Source organism: Typopeltis vanoorti, chromosome 8 (assembly GCF_054136105.1).
Source record: "Typopeltis vanoorti isolate ZY-2024b chromosome 8, IOZ_Tvanoo_1.0, whole genome shotgun sequence".
Lineage (NCBI taxonomy): Eukaryota > Metazoa > Arthropoda > Arachnida > Uropygi > Thelyphonidae > Typopeltis > Typopeltis vanoorti.
The window spans coordinates 60413206-60432025 of record NC_143556.1 but is presented as its reverse complement, the minus strand read 5'-3'; the positions used below and the strand labels follow the sequence as shown (position 1 = coordinate 60432025).

General features: G+C 39.5%; 1 protein-coding gene across 1 annotated transcript in view; it reads left to right on the top strand.

Annotated features, from left to right (window-relative positions):
* The window catches only part of LOC150104032 (hemicentin-1-like), a 792930-nt gene that overhangs the window by 667907 nt on the left and 106203 nt on the right, over window positions 1-18820 (top strand). Inside the window, exon 31 of the mRNA XM_090396385.1 lies at window positions 10967-11095. Within this exon, the coding sequence (XP_090252511.1) occupies window positions 10967-11095 (129 nt within the window). The remainder of the gene's footprint in view (window positions 1-10966; window positions 11096-18820) is intronic.

Sequence of the window (18820 nt, the reverse complement as noted above, 5' to 3'; positions counted from 1 at the left end):
CTTCAATTATCTGTTTGATATCGAACATGATAGAGTTAATGAAAGATGAGCAAGTGGCGTTGTATGGCGACTCCATTATTAAAGGTGTGCTGGAGGATAGAATGCACAAGGTATGTTTTCCAGGCGCTAAAATGAGTAGAGTGATTGAGGCATTGGATATGAGGCAGGAGCGAGCAAAACAGTTAATAGTATTAATAGGTACGAATGATTTGAGAGAGTACAAAGAGTGTATCAGAATGGAAATCAGGAGGCTGCTTAGAAGGATAAAAGAGAATAGTGTGACAGGAAGGGTAGTTAGTGTGTTGCCTAGGTATGATTGTGGTGAAATGAGGTGAAGAGCAAGGATTATGAATGATATGCTGGCTGAAATGTGTGAGGAGATGGGAGTACAGTTTGTTAATGTGTGGAATGAATTTGAGGAACGAAGTGAGCTGTATGGGAGCGATGGACCGCATTTGAGTGGTTATGGTTTGAGTCACTTGGAGAGACTGCTGCTGCTGGAAGTGAATAGAGAGAAGGAATCAAATCAAGTGGGAAGTGATGTGGAAGAGTGGGAGAGTAAGACAGGAGAGATTGAAGAAGTGATTATGAATGGTGAAGTGAGTGGTATGAGTATAGAAAATGGGTGTGCAAAAGGAGCAGGGAAATGGGGAGTATCAGGGTGGACAGGGGTACACTGCATGAGAAAGGTGGATGCTCCAAGAGGAGGTGAGCATGTGTAGGTAGGAAAGGAATGGGATGACCGGGATCAAGAGGAAACAATTGGAATTGAAAAGGGTTTTAAAATGAAGAAGCAGAAAGGGAAATGGCCCCGGTCGAGCATGGAGAGATCACATCGAGTGAGTGGTATCAGTGAAACTAACTGTAGATCCAGAAATGAACTCTTGTGTTTGTATGCAAATGCTAGAAGTATAAGAAACAAGGCAGTCGAAATGGTTGCACTAATTGTGTCTGTTCACCCAAAGATTGTCGGAATAAGTGAGACATGGTTGGAAGAAGATGACATCCTGACAGGAATAGAGATGGAAGGGTATGATGTGTTTCGTGAGGACAGAAGGGGTAAAAAAGGGAGGAGGAGTGCTATTGATGATAGAGAAAGAGTTATGTCCATATAAGGTAGAGATGCAAGAGTGAAATAGTGCCAGTGGTTTTGAGGCAGTATGGTATGAGATAGAGGTGAATGGAATCAAATACTTGGTGGGATGTTGTTATAGACCAGGTAATGTGGATGGTGGTGATAATGAAATGTACAATCAAATTAGCCAAGTAAATAAGAAAAGGGTGATCATTATGAGTGATTTTAATTATGGCAATATAGACTGGAATGATGAGATAGCAACTGAAAGCAAAGAAAATGAGTTTCTTTAGTTTTTGAGGGATAACTACCTCAGACAGTATGTAACAGAGGGCACACGAGGATTGAGGGTCTTGGATTTGATCATCTCATCAGAGGATGTAATTATAAATGAGGTAACAAATCATCCATCAATTGGTGAGAGTGACCATGATGTGATTACCTGGGTGGTTGCCAGCAGTGTGAGGACCTCTGTGAGAAAAGGGTATATGTGGAACTACAGGGGGGGGGGGGGTGATTATGAAGAGCTCAGGAGACAGCTTGCGGATGTAGCGTGGAATGAGGAGTTAGCTGGAAAAGAGATCAATGCAGCTTGGGGAATTTTCAAAAACTGTTTAGTAGATGCAATGTCTAAATGTATTTAAAGTGTGAGAATGTTAAATAAGGTGAGTGTGAGATGGATGAATAAAGAGATTAAGCATGCGTTACTGAGAGAGAGGGCATTGTGGAGAACAGCATAAGAGAAGTGGAAATAACCATTTTCATGAGGTCTACAAAGACCAAGCAAGGAGGGTGACTTGGTTGGTGAGGGTAGCGAAAGAGAGGTATGAACAGCAGTTGGCTAATGAAGCCAAAAAGAATCCTAAGCAGTTCTTTGAATACGTAGCTAGCAAAAGAAAGAATAGTTATGGAAGGATGCCATTGATTGGAGAAAATGGTATAAAGACAGCCGATGCAGAATGTGTGGAGATACTAAATGAGCAGTTCATAAAGATCTTTCAATCTTGTGAATGTGACTTCATGGAGAGATTGACAGCAGTTGATCATAGGGAGGAGGACTGACTGTAGGTGAGCAAGAGGTGTATGGGGAGTTGAGTAAACTAGATGTTAATAAGGCTGTGGGACTTGATAATATATCATGACGTATTCTGAAAGAATGTGCCAGGGAGTTGACACCTGCCTTGACATATTTTATTATTATTATTATTATTATTATTATTCTGGGCAACTCCAAGGAGTCGACAGACTCTTCGAGGGAGGCCCTAACATCATGTCAAGAATAACTATTCGACATTCACACAGTATCTATCATTCCTTGCCTTGAACTCATTCATGGTCGTAGCACCCATAACAGACTCTGGAAGCTTATTCCACTCATTCACCACTCTCCAAGTAAAAAACCTAGTTCTAACACCCTTGTCAACCACATTCTTACCCAGCTTCCATTCATGGCCCCTAGTCCTCCCCCCCCCCCACCAGTCCTGTTTTCAAAAATATCTTCTGGATTAATCTTATAGAAACCCTTCAGTAATTTGAATGTCTCAATCATATCACCCCTCTTCTGCCTATCGACCAATTTCTGTAACCCTCAAATCTTCATCCTCTTCTCATAAGGTTCATTCCACAGACCTTCTATCATCTTAGTCACTCGTCTCTGGACCCTCTCCGCTTCCTTCCTGTCACGAAGAAACCCTGGTGCCCATAACTGGGCACAGTAGTCCAGATGGGGTCTTATCAAGGCTCAATACAGAGGAACAACAACTTGTTTGTCTCTGCATGTTAAAGTATTTTTCAGAAGCCAAGTGATTTGATGAGCTGATTTAGTCACTTTTGCAATGTGCCCCCTAAACTTCAATTCCCTATCCACCAACACTCCCAAATCCCTCATCAATCTCCTGGAGTATGGTTTCACCAATGTGATATACTGCTGCTATTCTTTTCACCCCAAAGTGCATAACCTTACATTAAATTGATATCCATTTTTCCTAGCCCAGTCCTCCAAACTATCCAAATCATCCTGTAAAATTTTGACATCCTGTGCACTCACAATTGCTCTACCCAACTTTGCATCATCAGCAAACAAGTGAACACTACTTCTCAGATCCTTACCTATATCATTGATGAACAAATTGAAAAGCAGTGGTCCAAGAACAGAGAACTGCGGCACACCACTAGTCAGAAGCCGTCTTTTAGACTCCACTCCTGAATAAACCACTCTCTGGTATCTCTCCATCAACCACCCTCCTATCCATCTTACAAACATTATATCCATCCCCATCTGCTCCAGTTTACTGATTAGGGTTCCATGTGGTATCCTATCAAAGGCCTTGGCAAGGTCCAGTAGAATCACTGCAAACCCATTACCCTTATCCAGTTCAGCTGTCACTGTGTTATAAAACGTAAGTTACTTAGGCATGATCTACCCTTCACAAGACCATGTTGTCCCCCATATAATATCCCATTTTCATCTATCCAATCCTGTATTCCTTCCTGATATGCTAATCGGTCGGTAATTTACAACAGCAGTCTTGGAACCACCTTTATGCAGTGGAAATATTTTCCCCTATTTCCACCCCTTCGGGACTACCCCAGACCCGAGACTCAAATTAAACAAAATGGTCAAGGGTACTGACAATTCTTTATCTGCTTCTTGTACAACATGAGCTGGTATACCATCCAATCCCACAGATGTATTGACATTGAGGTTATGCAATAGACTACTCACTTCCACTTCTTTCACCACAATTCCCATATAATCTACTAGTTCATTCGTTTCTGCAATGTCACCACCTGGATGATATATTCTTGCAAAGTGCTCACTCAGTAACTCAACTATATCAACTGATTCAGTTACCTCCCTATCATCGGCATTCTTTAAAATCAATCTGCCATATACATTTTTCCTTTTACTTGCAACATATCGAAAAAACTGTTTAGGATTCTCTTTAGCCTGCATGGCCAATGTTCTTTCATAATCCTTTTTTGCTTTTCTTACCACACTCGTAACCCTTCTGGCCTGCTCTTTATACCGTTCATGTGCCTGCCGGTCACCTTTCTCCTCAAATTCCCTCCATAGGTGTTTCTTTTTTTGCAGCTCAAACTTAATGGTGTTATTCATCCATTTAACCCTTACTTCATTTATTATTTGGACTCTAGGTATACAGTCAGCCATTGCTTCATGCAAACACTTCTTAACTGCCTCCCATGCACTATCAACTTCTAGTCCTTGTAGTTGTACATGCCATGTTACTGAACCAATCAAACTCTTAAGCTTATCATACTTTCCAGCCCGATAATTCCACATGTATCCTGTCTTAATTGTAAATTCCACACCTGTAGCCACCTTCCAAGTCAAGACCCTATGATCACTTTCACCAATTGGTTTCAGTGTCGTCATATTTGTTACAGCCAAATCCTCAGATGTAATTACTAGGTCAAGCACTCTCTGACCACTAGTATTTTCCATTACATGCTGTCGCAGATAGTTATCCCTTAATAAAATACATAAAATCCAATTCCTTCCTCCCGTGTGTTCTCTTCTCAACTCCAATAAATGCGACCATAGTTGAAATCTTCCATAATAATTACCCCCATTCCGTAATAATTATCCTACATCTTTTCCATCACCTAGTCTATAGCAGCACCCAGTTGTATATTTTGTTCTGCTAGCCACAATCTCATACCAAATGGCCTCAAATGTGCTCTTTTCTCTATCCTGCAATTCAACTTCAATTCTCCTTGGCTGCAGCTCATCAGCTCTCATCAACAATACTCCTCCCCCATTTTATTCTCCCTGTCATTCCTGAACACACTATACCCATCACACTCAATCCCACTAGCTATATCATCTACAGTCAGCCATGATTCACTAATACCAATAACCTGTTGTCTGGAAGTGCCAACCATAGCCAAAAACTCTTCCTTCTTGTTCCTAATACTCCTAGCATTAGTGTACATGAATTTATGATCCCCATTAGCCCCATCCCTACCTTGATGCCTTATATTTTCCACCAATCTTTGAGAACAGGGCTGGTTGTGGGAGGACTAGGGGACATCCATGGAAACCACATGGAATTCTAATCAGTAAATTGCAGCATATGGAAATGGACATAGGGTTGGTGAGATGGATAGGAGGGTGGTTGACGGAGAGATATCAGAGAGTGGTTTACTCAGGAGTAGAGTCCACAAGACGGCCTGTGACTAGTGGTGTACCACAAGGATCTGTTCTTGGACCACTGCTGTTTAATTTGTTCATAAATGATATAGGAAAGGATCTGAGAGGAACAGTTCAATTGTTTGCGGATGATGCGAAGTTGGGTAGGGCAATAGTGAATGCAGATGACGTCAAAATTTTGCAGGATGATTTGGATAGATTGGAGGTCTGGGCTAGGGATAATGGATGTCAATTTAATGTGGCAAAATGTAAGGTTATGCATTTTGGTGTGAAAAGATTGGAGGCAGTTTACTGCATTGGTGGAACCGTGCTCCAGGAAATTGATGAGGCACGAGATTTAGGAGTGTTGGTGGATAAGGAATTGAAATTTAGGGGACACATTGCAAAAGTGGCCAAATCAGCTCATCAAATCACTTGGTTGTTGAAGAATACGTTGACAAGCAGAGACAAGCAGGTTATTGTTCCACTGTATCGAGCCTTGATAAGACCTCATCTCGACTACTGTGCCCAGATTTGGTCACCTAGGTTTCTTCTTGATGTGGAGGAGGTGGAGAGGATCCAGAGGCGAGTGACCAAGATGATAGCAGGTCTGTGGAATGAACCGTATGAGAACAGGTTGAGGATTTGTGGGTTGCAAAAATTGATTGATAGGCGGAGGAGGGGAGATATGATTGAGACATTCAAATTACTGAAGGGTTTCTATAAAATTAATTCAGAAGATATTTTTGAGAACAGGGCTGGTTGTGGGAGGACTAGGGGACATCCATGGAAACTGGGCAAGAGTGTGGTTAGTAAAGGTGTTAGAGCTGGGTTCTTTACTTTTAGAGTAGTGAATGAGTGGAATGCGCTCCCTGAGTCTGTGGTGGATGCTGTGACAGTGAATGAGTTTAAGGCGAGGTATGATAGATACTGTATGAATGTCGAATAGTTGTGATGAAAATGATTTGGGGCCTCCCTCGATGAGTCTAATGACTCCCCGGAGTTGCCCGTAATAATAATAATAATAATAATATTAACTATCCCACTCTGATTTGTTGTCCTTATTCGCTTGTGCATATTATACTCATTCATACATTGAACTGCCTCCCTAAGGACTGTATATTTACTCCTCCCCCCCTTAATAAATCTAGTTTCTCTGATTTTGCACATCCACTACATTCAGCAACACTTTTTCAAAGTCTCCTTACACCGTATCCATTCAAATGCAAGCCATCCATCATATATAGATCCTTTAGCCCATCGAACTCTCTCTCTCTCTCCACACGTCCACAAATTCCACACCACTCGTCATACATAACCCATTATGGCCCGCCTTTTAAACATTTCACTGTCATACCATGGCAAAAGACTAATCATTCTAACTCTCTCACTCTTTTCTTTTGCTACCTCAAATGATTCATTCAGGTCCTCTATCATTTTCATTTTATCTCCTTTCAAATCATTTGTACCTGCCACAACAATCATTTCTTTCACCCTTTCCTTTTGTTTCCTAATAGACTCAGTTACATCCTTTAATGGTTGCACCAGGTTGGTACGTTTTTGTCAAATCCTCTGCTAACACGCCTCGTACTAATGAGTCTCCATACAGCACTCTATCCTTCATTTTGTTCATGTTCACACTCATACGCTTATTTTTCCTATCATACTTTTTATTATTGGCTGGTTCATTCAGTCGACTTTTGCTCATACGCTCTAGCTGCTGTTTTGCCCTTTGTATTGCACCACTGAATAACGATATCCAGGAAAAGGAAAGTCACTAGTGGAGTGCCTCAGGGATCTATTTTAGGTCCATTGCCGTTTAACTTGTATATTAATATGAGTCTTGCACTCGGTCAAGTTCCTAAGGAGTGGAAGGAAGGCAAGATTGTGCCACTTCATAAAGGAGGTGATAGAACTCAAGCATCAAACTATAGGCCTATCTGTATGTCAGGTGTTGTGGTTAAGTTGTTGGAGAAGCTTGGGAGAACTAGGATCCAGAGTTGGGTTGATAACAATGGTATTATCTTTGATGGACAGCATGGGTTTGCTAAAGGGAGGTCATGTTTTAGTAATCTACTTACTTATTACAATAAAGTGACTGCTTCCTTGGACAGAGATGAAGGATACAGAGTGATATACTTGGATTTTGCAAAGGCTTTTGATAGAGTACCTCATGATAAGTTGACAGTCAAACTAGAGCAGATGGGTTTAGATATCAGATTGGTGCATTGGATTAGAGACTACCTATCTGATAGGTATCAACAAGTTGTGTATGGGGGAGTGATTCCAGGAAAAGGAAAGTCACTAGTGGAGTGCCTCAGGGATCTGTTTTAGGTCCATTGCTGTTTAACTTGTATATTAATAATAGGTGAAGATTTGGATGGAGATATTCAGTTGTTTGCAGATGATGCAAAGTTGGGACGAACCATGAAGTGTAGTGAAGATGTTGTGGCCAGCATCAACTCCCTGGCACATTCCTTCAGAATATGTGGTAATATATTATCAAGTCCCACAGCCTTATTTACATCTAGTTTGCTCAACTCCCCATACACCTCCAGCTCTCTTACACTCAGTCTCTCTCTTCCCCCATCATCAACTGCTCTCAATCTCTCCATGAAGTCACATTCACAAGATTGAAAGACTTTTATGAATAGCTCATTAAGTATCTCATACCTTCTTCAACAGCTGTCTTTATACCATTTTCTCCAATGTCATCCTTCCATAATTATTCTTATTTTTGCTGGCTACGTATCGAAAGAACTCCTTAAGATTTTTCTTGGCTTCATTAGCTAACTGCTGTTCATACTTTAGCTGCTTAATCTCTTTATTCATTCATCTCACACCTACCTTATTTAACCTTCTCACACTTGGAATACATTTAGACATTGCATCTACTAAACAGTTTTTGAAAATCCCCCAAGCTGCATTGATCTCTTTTCCAGCTAACTCCTCATTCCACGCTACATCCGCAAGCTGTCTCCTGAGCTCTTCATAATCTCAGGTAGATCCATATATACCCTTTTCTCACAGAGGTCCTCACACTGCTGGCAACCACCCATGTAATTATCTCATGCTCACTCTTACCAATTGGTGGATGATTTGACACCTCATTTATAATTACATCCTCTGATGAGATGACCAAATCCAAGACCCTCAATCCTCGTGTGCTCTCTGTTACATACTGTCTGAGGTAGTTATCCCTCAGAAACTCAAGAAACTCATTTTCTTTACTTCCAGTTGTTATCTCATCATTCTAGTCTATATTGCTATTATTAAAATTGCCCATAATGATCACTCTTTTCTTATATGCTTGGCTAATTTGATTATGCATTTCATAGTCACTACCGTCCATATTTCCTGGTCTATAACAACATCCAACCAAGTATTTGATTCCATTCACCTCTATCTCAAACCATACTGCCTCAAAACTACTGGCACTATTTCCCTCTTGCATCTCTACTTTGTATGGACATAACTCTTTCTCTATCATTAATAGCACTCCCCCTCCCTTTTTACCCTTTCTATCCTCATGAAACACATCATAACCTTCTATCTCTATTCCTGCCAGGATGTCATCCTCTTCCAAGCATATCTCACTTATTCCGACAATCTTTGTGTGAACAGACACAATTAATGCAACCATTTCATCTGCCTTGTTTCTTATTCTTCTAGCATGGGAGATACTGAGACAAGGAATAATGAGAGCTTGGTCCACCTTTACTACACGTTGCCTCAGTCCTGAACTACATCAGGTGCAAACTTTGTTTGCCTACACTTGGGTAAAGGATTAAGCCAAATTTATTATAGTCTAACCAAGTGGAAAATAAACTTCCAACATCTTTCTCTAAATCCAGAGTAAATTAATAATAAGGTGGTACACCTTTTGGCAACTCGTATAAATAAATATGACCTCTCCATTGCTTCTGCCTTAGTATCACCACTTCTGGGTCTGCCTTCCACTGACGAGACCGCAATAAAGGTCAAAACCGGTCTGGGTAGTGGCCCTTCCCTTAATGCATAGCTTTATACATGTCTGCATGGAGATGTGCTTTGAATTAAGGGAGATACTGAGACAAGGAGTGATGAGAACTTGGTCCACCTTTACCACGAGTTGCCTAAGTCCTGAAATAATTTAGGTGCAAACTTTGTTTGCCTACACTTGGGTAAAGGATTAAGCTAAATTTATTATACTTTAAGATTACCATCCCTGCAGCAATCAATTTTCTTGTAAAATTGATGCCGATTCACTCAAAACATTGAATTTTGCTTGTACTGTTGAATGCATGCACTGTATCTTCTTATTTTAGCTGCAACTGCAACTATTTTTTTTTGTTTCAATTCCTCTGATACTTCATCAATAGGTCTTGTTCCAATATTATACCTCTTTATGAGGTTATTTGGGTTTTTGGGTTTTTCGGTTTCTTTTCCTTAAGATTTTTCAAATTGCTCGCGTCTGCTCTAAGTTTAAGAATTTTATTCTCCAGTCGATGCTTCCACTTTGGTTTCTGAGCCTTACTGTTTTTGGGTTCACTAATCTTATAGCCTAATTCAGGCATTACTATGTAGGCTATTGAGTACATAAGTTGATTCGTCTGTCCAATAGTCCCAGTAGGAATAGCCATTGCAGCTTTACTGGCTTCTTGTTGAAGTTCCTTCAGTTTTTGTTGAGGTACATACTTACCTCAATACTGGAAGCCTAACTCTTTCCAGGTTGTTGTTGTTCATTGCTCGATAATTTTTGTGGCAAGTTCTTGTTCCTTCCTCTGATAGATTCCTTTCAATTATTTCTATATTTTTGACATTTTCAGCATTTTGCATATTGAAATCTGGTTCTGCTCCCTTCATATTCTCGGTCAGTTCAGGGTTAGTACACTCTCCTTTTACAGCTTGAGCTTTCAACGCTTCAAGCTCAAGTTCACTAATTATCTTGCATTTGATAATGAAGCTGTACTGATGCATCTGCCTTTCGAATAAAATTTCCAAATTTAGGTGTAGTTCAAGCCAAAGTTGGAACATTCATTTCTGAAATCCCCTGATTGAGGGGTTTGAATAGTAGAAGCACTACATGACTGATTTTCAGCCATTATCCACTTTTTCCTAGTAATTACTTTTGAGTTCTGTGGATCATGCTCCTGTAGCCCACTTGTCATTGGATGTCCAGGAAGCCTAACATCCAGTGCAGCCTTTGGTAACCTGCATGCTGACTGATGCAGTATAGAGTTCAGATTTGTCTTCACCATTTTTAACTGGGGGTGAGCAGGTACCTGAGGGAGAAGGTAGACTCTCACTGCTTCAGGTGAGAAAATAGGAAAGAATTCGCTCCTAGCCCTCGAATACTCTAATAGTATTGTGGGGGGGGGCAAGGAGAAAGATGAAAAGAAATACAGACGGAAAGAAGAGTAGGGACCAGTCTACCACAGATAATATAACAGGTGTATATTACATGAAGTAAGGCATGGTACACCTTCAGGTGCCTTGGGTTTGCCGTGCCCATACTCACTAGAGTGAGCCTTTGATGATATATATATATATATATATATATATATATATATATATATATATATATATATATATATATATATATATATATATAAATTTATATAATCAGCTTTATCAAATACCATAAAATATAAAATAAAAAGTCTAAAGTAAATAGTTAATTGTAAATAATACATTTTTTTGAGTTGCTTTTTAATAATTATTAATGATATGTGAATATCGTTGGGATATATTCATAGATATGGATGAATGTGAACTTGCTAGTGATCATTGTCATTACTCACAAACATGCTTAAATATATATGGAAGTTTTCACTGTTCTTGTCCACGTGGCTTTCATTCTGAAGGTCCTGGTAAACCTTGTCAAGGTAAGTATACCAAATTGATTTTAATTAATTGAAAATTATTAGGTAATCATATAATGGTATTATAAGTAACACTACTCTGCTCAAAATATTTTTGCTATATTAATATGGCTGTTCGTATTTGTTGCTTTAACCAATATATTATTCTCTCTCTCTTTCTCTACCTCTATATATCCAACTAACATGAGCAAGAAGCTATGAAGCAAAAGTTGCAAAAAAGGGAAAAAAACATTGTGGAGGAAATATAAAGAAAAAAAGTGATCAGCATACTCATGAGCAGTACAAAGTGCAAGCAAGAAGGATGACTAGTATGGTAAGGAAGGCCAAATCAGAGCCAATTTGAAAAGAGTTTTTTACTTGTTATGTAGCAAGGTGAATATGAATACAGCAGTGGGATGGATGGCATATTGGCATATCAGCCCATGTACTACATGAGTGTGCAAGAGAATTGGTATTGCCTGTGACAAAGTTGTTCAATCTAAGTCTCAGCTCTGGCAGGGTTCTAAGGGAGTGGAAAGAAGGTAAGATAGTACCATTGCATCAAGATGACTCGAAGACAGAAGTAGCAAACTACAGACCAATTGATATATCAGGAGTGGTTGTTAAAGCATTGGAAAAGATGATGAAAGGTAAAATACAACAGTGGCTGGATAGGGATGTGATATTCTATACCGGGCAGCATGGTTTTGTAAAGGGTTGGTCCTGTCTTAGTAACTTATTCACATTTTATAATAAAATGACAGCAAAACTGGATAAAGGTAATGGCTACACCATGATACTGCTCGACTTTGCCAAGGCATTTGACAGTATACCACATGGAAAAGTATTACAAAAACTGGAGAGAGTGGGAATGGATATGAGGCAAGTGGTATGGATAGGGGATGGCTGATGGACAAACACCAGAGAGTAGTATATGGTGGAGTGCAATCTAGGAGAATGATGGTGACTAGTGGAGTACCTTTGGGCTTGATTCTAGGGCCACTATTCTTTAATTTGTATATCAGTGACATAAGGAAAGATTAAAGAGAAGATATTCAGTGTTTGCTAATGATGTAAAACTGGAGAGAGCAGTAGTTTATAAAGATTATGTAGATATCCTGCAGGAGGATTTAAATAAATTGGCATTGTGGGCAAAGGATCATGATTGTCAATTTAATGTCGCAAAATGTAAGGTTATGTGCTTTGGGTTGAAAAGGTTGCATATATTGTGCCCAGATTTGGTCACCTGGTTTTCAGAAGGATGAAGATATGTTGGAGAGGGTCCAGAGGCAACTGACTAAATTAGTTTCTGACCTCTGGAATGTCAAGTATGAGGAAAGATTGAGAAGATGCAACTTGCAGAGTTTGGTGGACAGGAGGAGAAGGAGGGGAGATATGATAGAGACCTATAAGTTATTAAAATATTGTTAATGGATCAATGCTGGAGAGGTTCAACAGAAAATAGTGGGAGATCAGGGGAGGTCATCCCTGGAAGCTGTATAAAGAGGGTGTGAGTAGGGGAGTGAGAAGCAGGTTTTTTTTTTCATGTAGAATTGTGAATGATTGGAATGCCTTGCCTGAGAGTGTGGTGTCTGCAGAGAATTTGAGTATGTTTAAAGCACAGTATGATGAGCTGCGTGTTTGATAAAATGACCTCCTAGATGAGTCTTTGACTCCATGGGATCTTGGGTAATAATAATAATATATATATATATATAAGTTCGTAAAATAGCTCAAAGGATTAATTTGATGTTGAAAAACATGCTGACAAGTAAAGATAAGGAAGTTATTATCCCTCTTTATAAGGCTGTGATTCAGCCACATCTTGACCACATGCACAGATTTGGTCACCTCTCTCTACCACTTGCTGTTCTTGGAGAAAAGGAGGTCATAGAGAGGATTCAGAGATGAGTGACCAAGATGGCAACAGGTCTGTGGACTAATCCCTACGAGGATAGGTTGAAGATTTGTGGGTTACAAAGTTCAGTTGATAGGCAGAAAAGAAGGGACATGATAGAAACTTTTAAGCTATTAAAGGGGTTTTATAAAATTGATGCAAGTGAAATATTTCAGTCGAGGCTATCTGTGGTAGTTGTGTAAGAGTGTGGTTAGTAGGGATGTGCAGACCAGAATATTTGTATGGAGAGTGAGTGGAATGGACTTGCCAGAATTAGTTGTGAGTTCCCTGATGGTGAATGGATTCAAAGAGCAGTATGCTAGGATTTGTGTGTAATGGTTAATTGTTATGGTATAATGGTTAATTTGGGTCTCCCACAGTGAGGCTCCGGACTCCATGGAGATGCAGTAAAAAAAAAAAAAACAATAATATTTATCTCATACACATGTCATCATCATCGTATGTTACGCTTTCATGCAGGCCTACACATTTTGCCGTGTAAGCTTCCATAACCGATAATCTCGCAGAATAGGGTGGTTATTCCTTATTCCCAGTGGTATCCCATGTCTGTCGAAGCATGTGTTCATGGAGCCAGTTTGCCTGCTTTGTGAGAGGTAAAACCCCAGGATAAACTGGGGATAAAACCCTTCTGTCCACGGCCAAGACCGACTAACTTGGCTATGGCTGGGGAAGATCCTTAAGCGCCTCACATCGTCAACGAGAATCAGACCTAGGGCACTCCTTCTTCAGGCATATGGTTGTGAAGCACAAAGCCACTAGGCTAACCGCATGGACCATACACATGTAGAAATGAAATAATACTAATACTTGACATTATGCAAATTTAGTAAAAATAATACACTATATGTCATATTTGAATTATTTTCTTCAAGAGTCATTCTTATAGCAAATCTTATACATTGGGCATACATAACTGATAATTAACTAAGGAATTTACAATGCATAAAATGGATATTAATTAAAGGAAACTTTAATGAATACCTTCAATATTTCGGCAACGTCGAGTTGCCATCTTCAGGAACATACAAATATGGTATGTGCACGCAGGCACTAACAAAAGCAATGAGGAAGAAGGCAAGAAACTAATATTGTTCCTAAAGTCCTAATGGTGCCCCTAGCTGGCTAATTGGGTTGTCTTGGCCGTTGGGCTAAAAGTTCTCATTATGCAAGTCTCCCAAATTTGGGGAAGTCTCATGCACCAAATTTGTTGAGGTTTGGAACATTTTTTAGAGCTGCGGTGTATTATTTTAGTTTTCTTCCAACAGATTCTATGGTGGGTATCTATGGCATGGTCTGCAAGCCCAGAGTGGCTGTATACTGGTGAAACCGGATGTAGTCTTTGTGTTCTGAAATTCTGATATTCACTGTCCTGCCTGTTGGGCCAAAGTAGGACAATTTACAGCTGCAAGGGACCTGGTATACACCAGGTAGGTCTAGGGGAAGTGGTTGGTCTTTGATGGAGCAGATAAGGGATGCTGACTTTTTATATGGTCTATAATAAGAAGTTAGGTCATATTTTTTGAGGATATTGGTTATTTCTCAGAGGTGCCGCAGATGTAGAGGATGGTAATAGATTTAGTGTAATCTTTGTGAATGGGAGGAGGGGGTGGGGGTTGTGGTTTACTGATTTTAGTATTTTTTGGGGCTTGTAGCCATTGGCTAAGAAAGTGTTAAGGATGTGGTTTAGTTCAGTGGTTAGGGCATCGTCATCTGAGCAGATTAATTTTGCCCTGTTATATAGTGTTTTAATAACCCATATTGTTCTGAGGAGGGGGGGGGGGATTGCTGGTGAATGTATCTGCTCAGATGACAATGCCCTAACCACCGAACTAAACCACATCCTTAACACTTTCTTAGCCAAGGGCTGCAACCCCCAAAAAATCTAAAAAATACTAAAACCTGTAAACCACAACCCCCCCCCCGTTCACGATAAAGATTACACTAAATCTATCACCATCCCCTACATCTGGGGCACCTCTGAGAAAATAACCAATATCCTCAAAATATATAACCTAACTTCTTGTTATAGACATATAAAAAGTTGGCATCCCTTATCCACTCCATCAAAGACCAACCTCTTCCCCTAGACCTACCTGGTTTATACCAGGTCCCTTGCAGCTGTAAATTGTCCTACTTTAGCCAAACAGGCAGGACAGCCAATATCAGGATTTCAGAGCACAACGACTACATCCGGTTTCACCAGTACAGCCACTCTGGGCTTGCAGACCTGTAGCATATCAATAGAATTCTTGTGGGTTGTCTTTCGCACGCAGAGCCAGTTTCTTTTCATAATCAGACTTTGCTTTCCATACAACAGTTGTGACTATTCTAGCCTGTTGCTTATAACATTCATAACGGACGTCATTTCGCACGCAGAGCCAATTTCTTTTCATAATCAGACTTTGCTTTCCGTACAACAGTTGTGACTATTCTAGCCTGCTGCTTATAACGTTCATAACAGACGTCATCCTTATGCAAACGGTATTCCTTCCACATCGTCCTTTTCTTACAAATCTCTTGCTTAATAAGATTACACATCCATTTGACTCCTACTCTATTTATTCTTCGAACTCTCGGGACACATTCTGATATTGCATCATTTAAATATTGTTTAAATGCTTCCCATACACTGTCAATATCCTGTCCGTCCAGCAACTGATCCCATTCCACTGAACTCAGTATACTCCTCAGTTGGTCATAATTTCCTGCTTTGTAGTTCAACATGTAACCTTTTCTGAATTGAACATTCATAAATTTAGTCACTTCCCAAGTGAGTACCGCATGATCACTGTCACCAACTGGAGGCAGGATAGTTACGTCTTTAACTGAAACGCCCTCTGACACTATAATCAAATCTAACACTCTTTGATCTCGAGTTCCTTCTGTCACATGCTGCTTGAGGAAGTTGTCCCGCAACAGCTCAATAAATGCATTTTCATTCTTCTCATGAGATTCTACTGCTACCCAATCAATATTTGGATAATTGAAGTCTCTCATTATGATTACTCTTTTTGCGTTCACCTTTTCTATTTGGTGATGCATTTCTTCATCACCAGCAACCGATCCACCAGGTCTGTAACAACACCTCACTGTGTAATTTGTCTTATTAGATTCCACCTCACACCAGATGGCTTCAAACTCACTGCCACGTGAAATATTGTTAGTAGTATTACTACATTCATAGGTCTCAACTCTAACTGGATTTAAGTCATCCAATATCATTAGCAGCACCCCCCCCCTCCTCTCCTATCCACTCTATCCTTCCTAAAAATACTGTACTCATGACGCTCGATACCAGTTAATAGGTCCGATTCTGATAGTCAGGTCTCACTAATTCCTACAATCTGAGGTAGCAACATATTGACTAAGGCAACAAACTCTACTCCTTTGTTTCTGATACTCCTAGCATTCATGTACAGACATAATAATCTACCTTCATCTTCTTTAGTATACCTTTGTTTGCAGTCTGCCTGACCCAATTGGACAACTTGCAGATCTCTATTCTTCTCTAATGCTTTAAATGTGTAGACATCTTTGCACACATATGATTGGTCCGAACTGGACAAACACAAACCCAAAATCGTTCTCACCTCGTCAACATTCCCACAACAAATTCCATTCCCATCATTAACACAGTTATATACCATTTTTGCTCTTACACTCACATTCACATCATTCCTCCCTTTATGATTTAGTTTCCCTGACTCTCTGTGTTAGGTCTCATAACAGTTATTAGTTTTTCCAGACTCCTGATACCAAACGAATTCAGGTGTAGGCCATCCCTCTTATACAAATCCAATCTTCCCTCAAACTCACACCACACATCCAAAAACTCGCATCCATTCCTTCTATATAGCCTATACATTGAATCGTTTGCCATCATAGCCCTTCATTTTTATTCATTTTTGTCATAGCGAGGTAAAATACTAACGATTTTCACTTTCTCACTCTTCACTCTCGCCTCTTCCAGCAACCCTTTCATGTCCTCTCTCGTACTGAACTTATCACCAGTTAAATCGTTCATACCTACTACAACTACCATTTCATTTACTTTTCTTTTCTGTTTTTGAATTACTTGAGTTATATTTTTAATTTTCGCTCCATGAAAACTCGATGTTATAACTCCCTCATCTATAGCATGTTTTATTATAGAGTCACTATACCAAATAATTTCTTTCTTTTTACTAACAATGTCACTTACCTGATTTTCGTTATTTTTTGACTTACCTGTTTCCTTGCTTTGTTGTTTCTTATGTTCCTGTTCATTTTTCTTTTTCTCCCTGTGCTCATTTAAACATCTCTCAACTTTTTGCAATTCCCACGTTGTCTCTGTGATGATCTGCTTCAACTTCACTATTTTGGCGGTTAATTCATTTTCGTTAACCTCCTCCATGTACACAATAACCTCGTTAGCAGGGCTAACCTTCTTGTTCTTGCCTGCCGTGCTTTTTTTAGCATTACTGTTCTTGCCCTTTTTTGGCACCGTTTTAAACGTATACCGACCCAAATATTAAAATATCTTAATAAAAATATATGATAAAATACTAAATACACTATAAAACACTAAAATCTACACTAGTATACTACAAAACACTAATTTTCTAAAGGAAAACACAATAAAAAATCACAAAAATCATCAACTTTACAGAAGCACTAAATTTGCCAACCAACCACTATGTATCCTCGAACCAAAATCTCTTAAGAAATTCATTTGCCTTATTCCCAAATGCTATCTCTTCATTCCAGTCTATACTGGCCTAATTAAAATCACCTACAATAACCATCCTTCCCCTGTTCACTAGTCCAAGTTGCTTATACATTTCTTCATCTCCATTCTCCACATTCTCGGGCTTATAGCAGAATCCAACTAAACATCCCTTCCTATCAGTCAGCCTTCCTATAACCTTTTATACTACATAAAAGCAAATATGTAAAACATGACTTCCCTCACACCACAGTGCCTCAAAATGTTGTCACTATTTCCTTCTTTCATGTCTACATTATGTAGACATAATTCTGCTGTTTTAATCAGTAGCACTCCACTCTCTTTTTGTGTTTCCTATTCTTATAATAAATACTGTACACTTCCATTTCTATTCCCATCAAGATATCATTCTCATTCAACCATGTTTCACTTATTCCAACAATTGATGGAATGATGCAAAATGATGCAATATCAGAATGTGTCCCGAGAGTTCGAAGAATAAATAGAGTAGGAGTCAAATGGATGTGTAATCTTATTAAGCAATTGTTGAACAAATAATCTCAATTAGTGAAATAATTTCATCTCCCTCTGATGTTCTTGACATTTGTAAATAAACAGTAGTGCAATTTTAGGTCTATAATCAGTCCTACCTAAACCACCTGTTGGTTGTGAATTCTTCACCACGCCTGCCCTTGATCACACATCTTTATCACTGTTTACCATATATCTCCTTAGTATCAACCCCCCCCCCACATTCCAATCCATTCTATTTCTGTGCTGATCATCCCCATACACACATTCACTACTACTTTCAACATCCACTCCCTATACCATGTCTCTGTCTGTCTTCATTCCCCCCCCCTCCATTTCCCTGTTCCTCTTGCATTCTTGTTCTCTCTTCCTCTCTCTCACTACTATTATTTCCATTAACAAGCACTTCAATCTCATCCATTCTACTCTCCTGATCATTCATTTCACCTCTTACTTCCTCTGATCTCCTGCTTGCATAACAACTTTACTTCCTTCTGGCAACAGTTTCTCTAGTTCACTCACTCCAGGTGTCATTCACTGCAATCCATTACTTTTGTACAAATCCATTCTTACCTCAAGTACATGCCACATACAA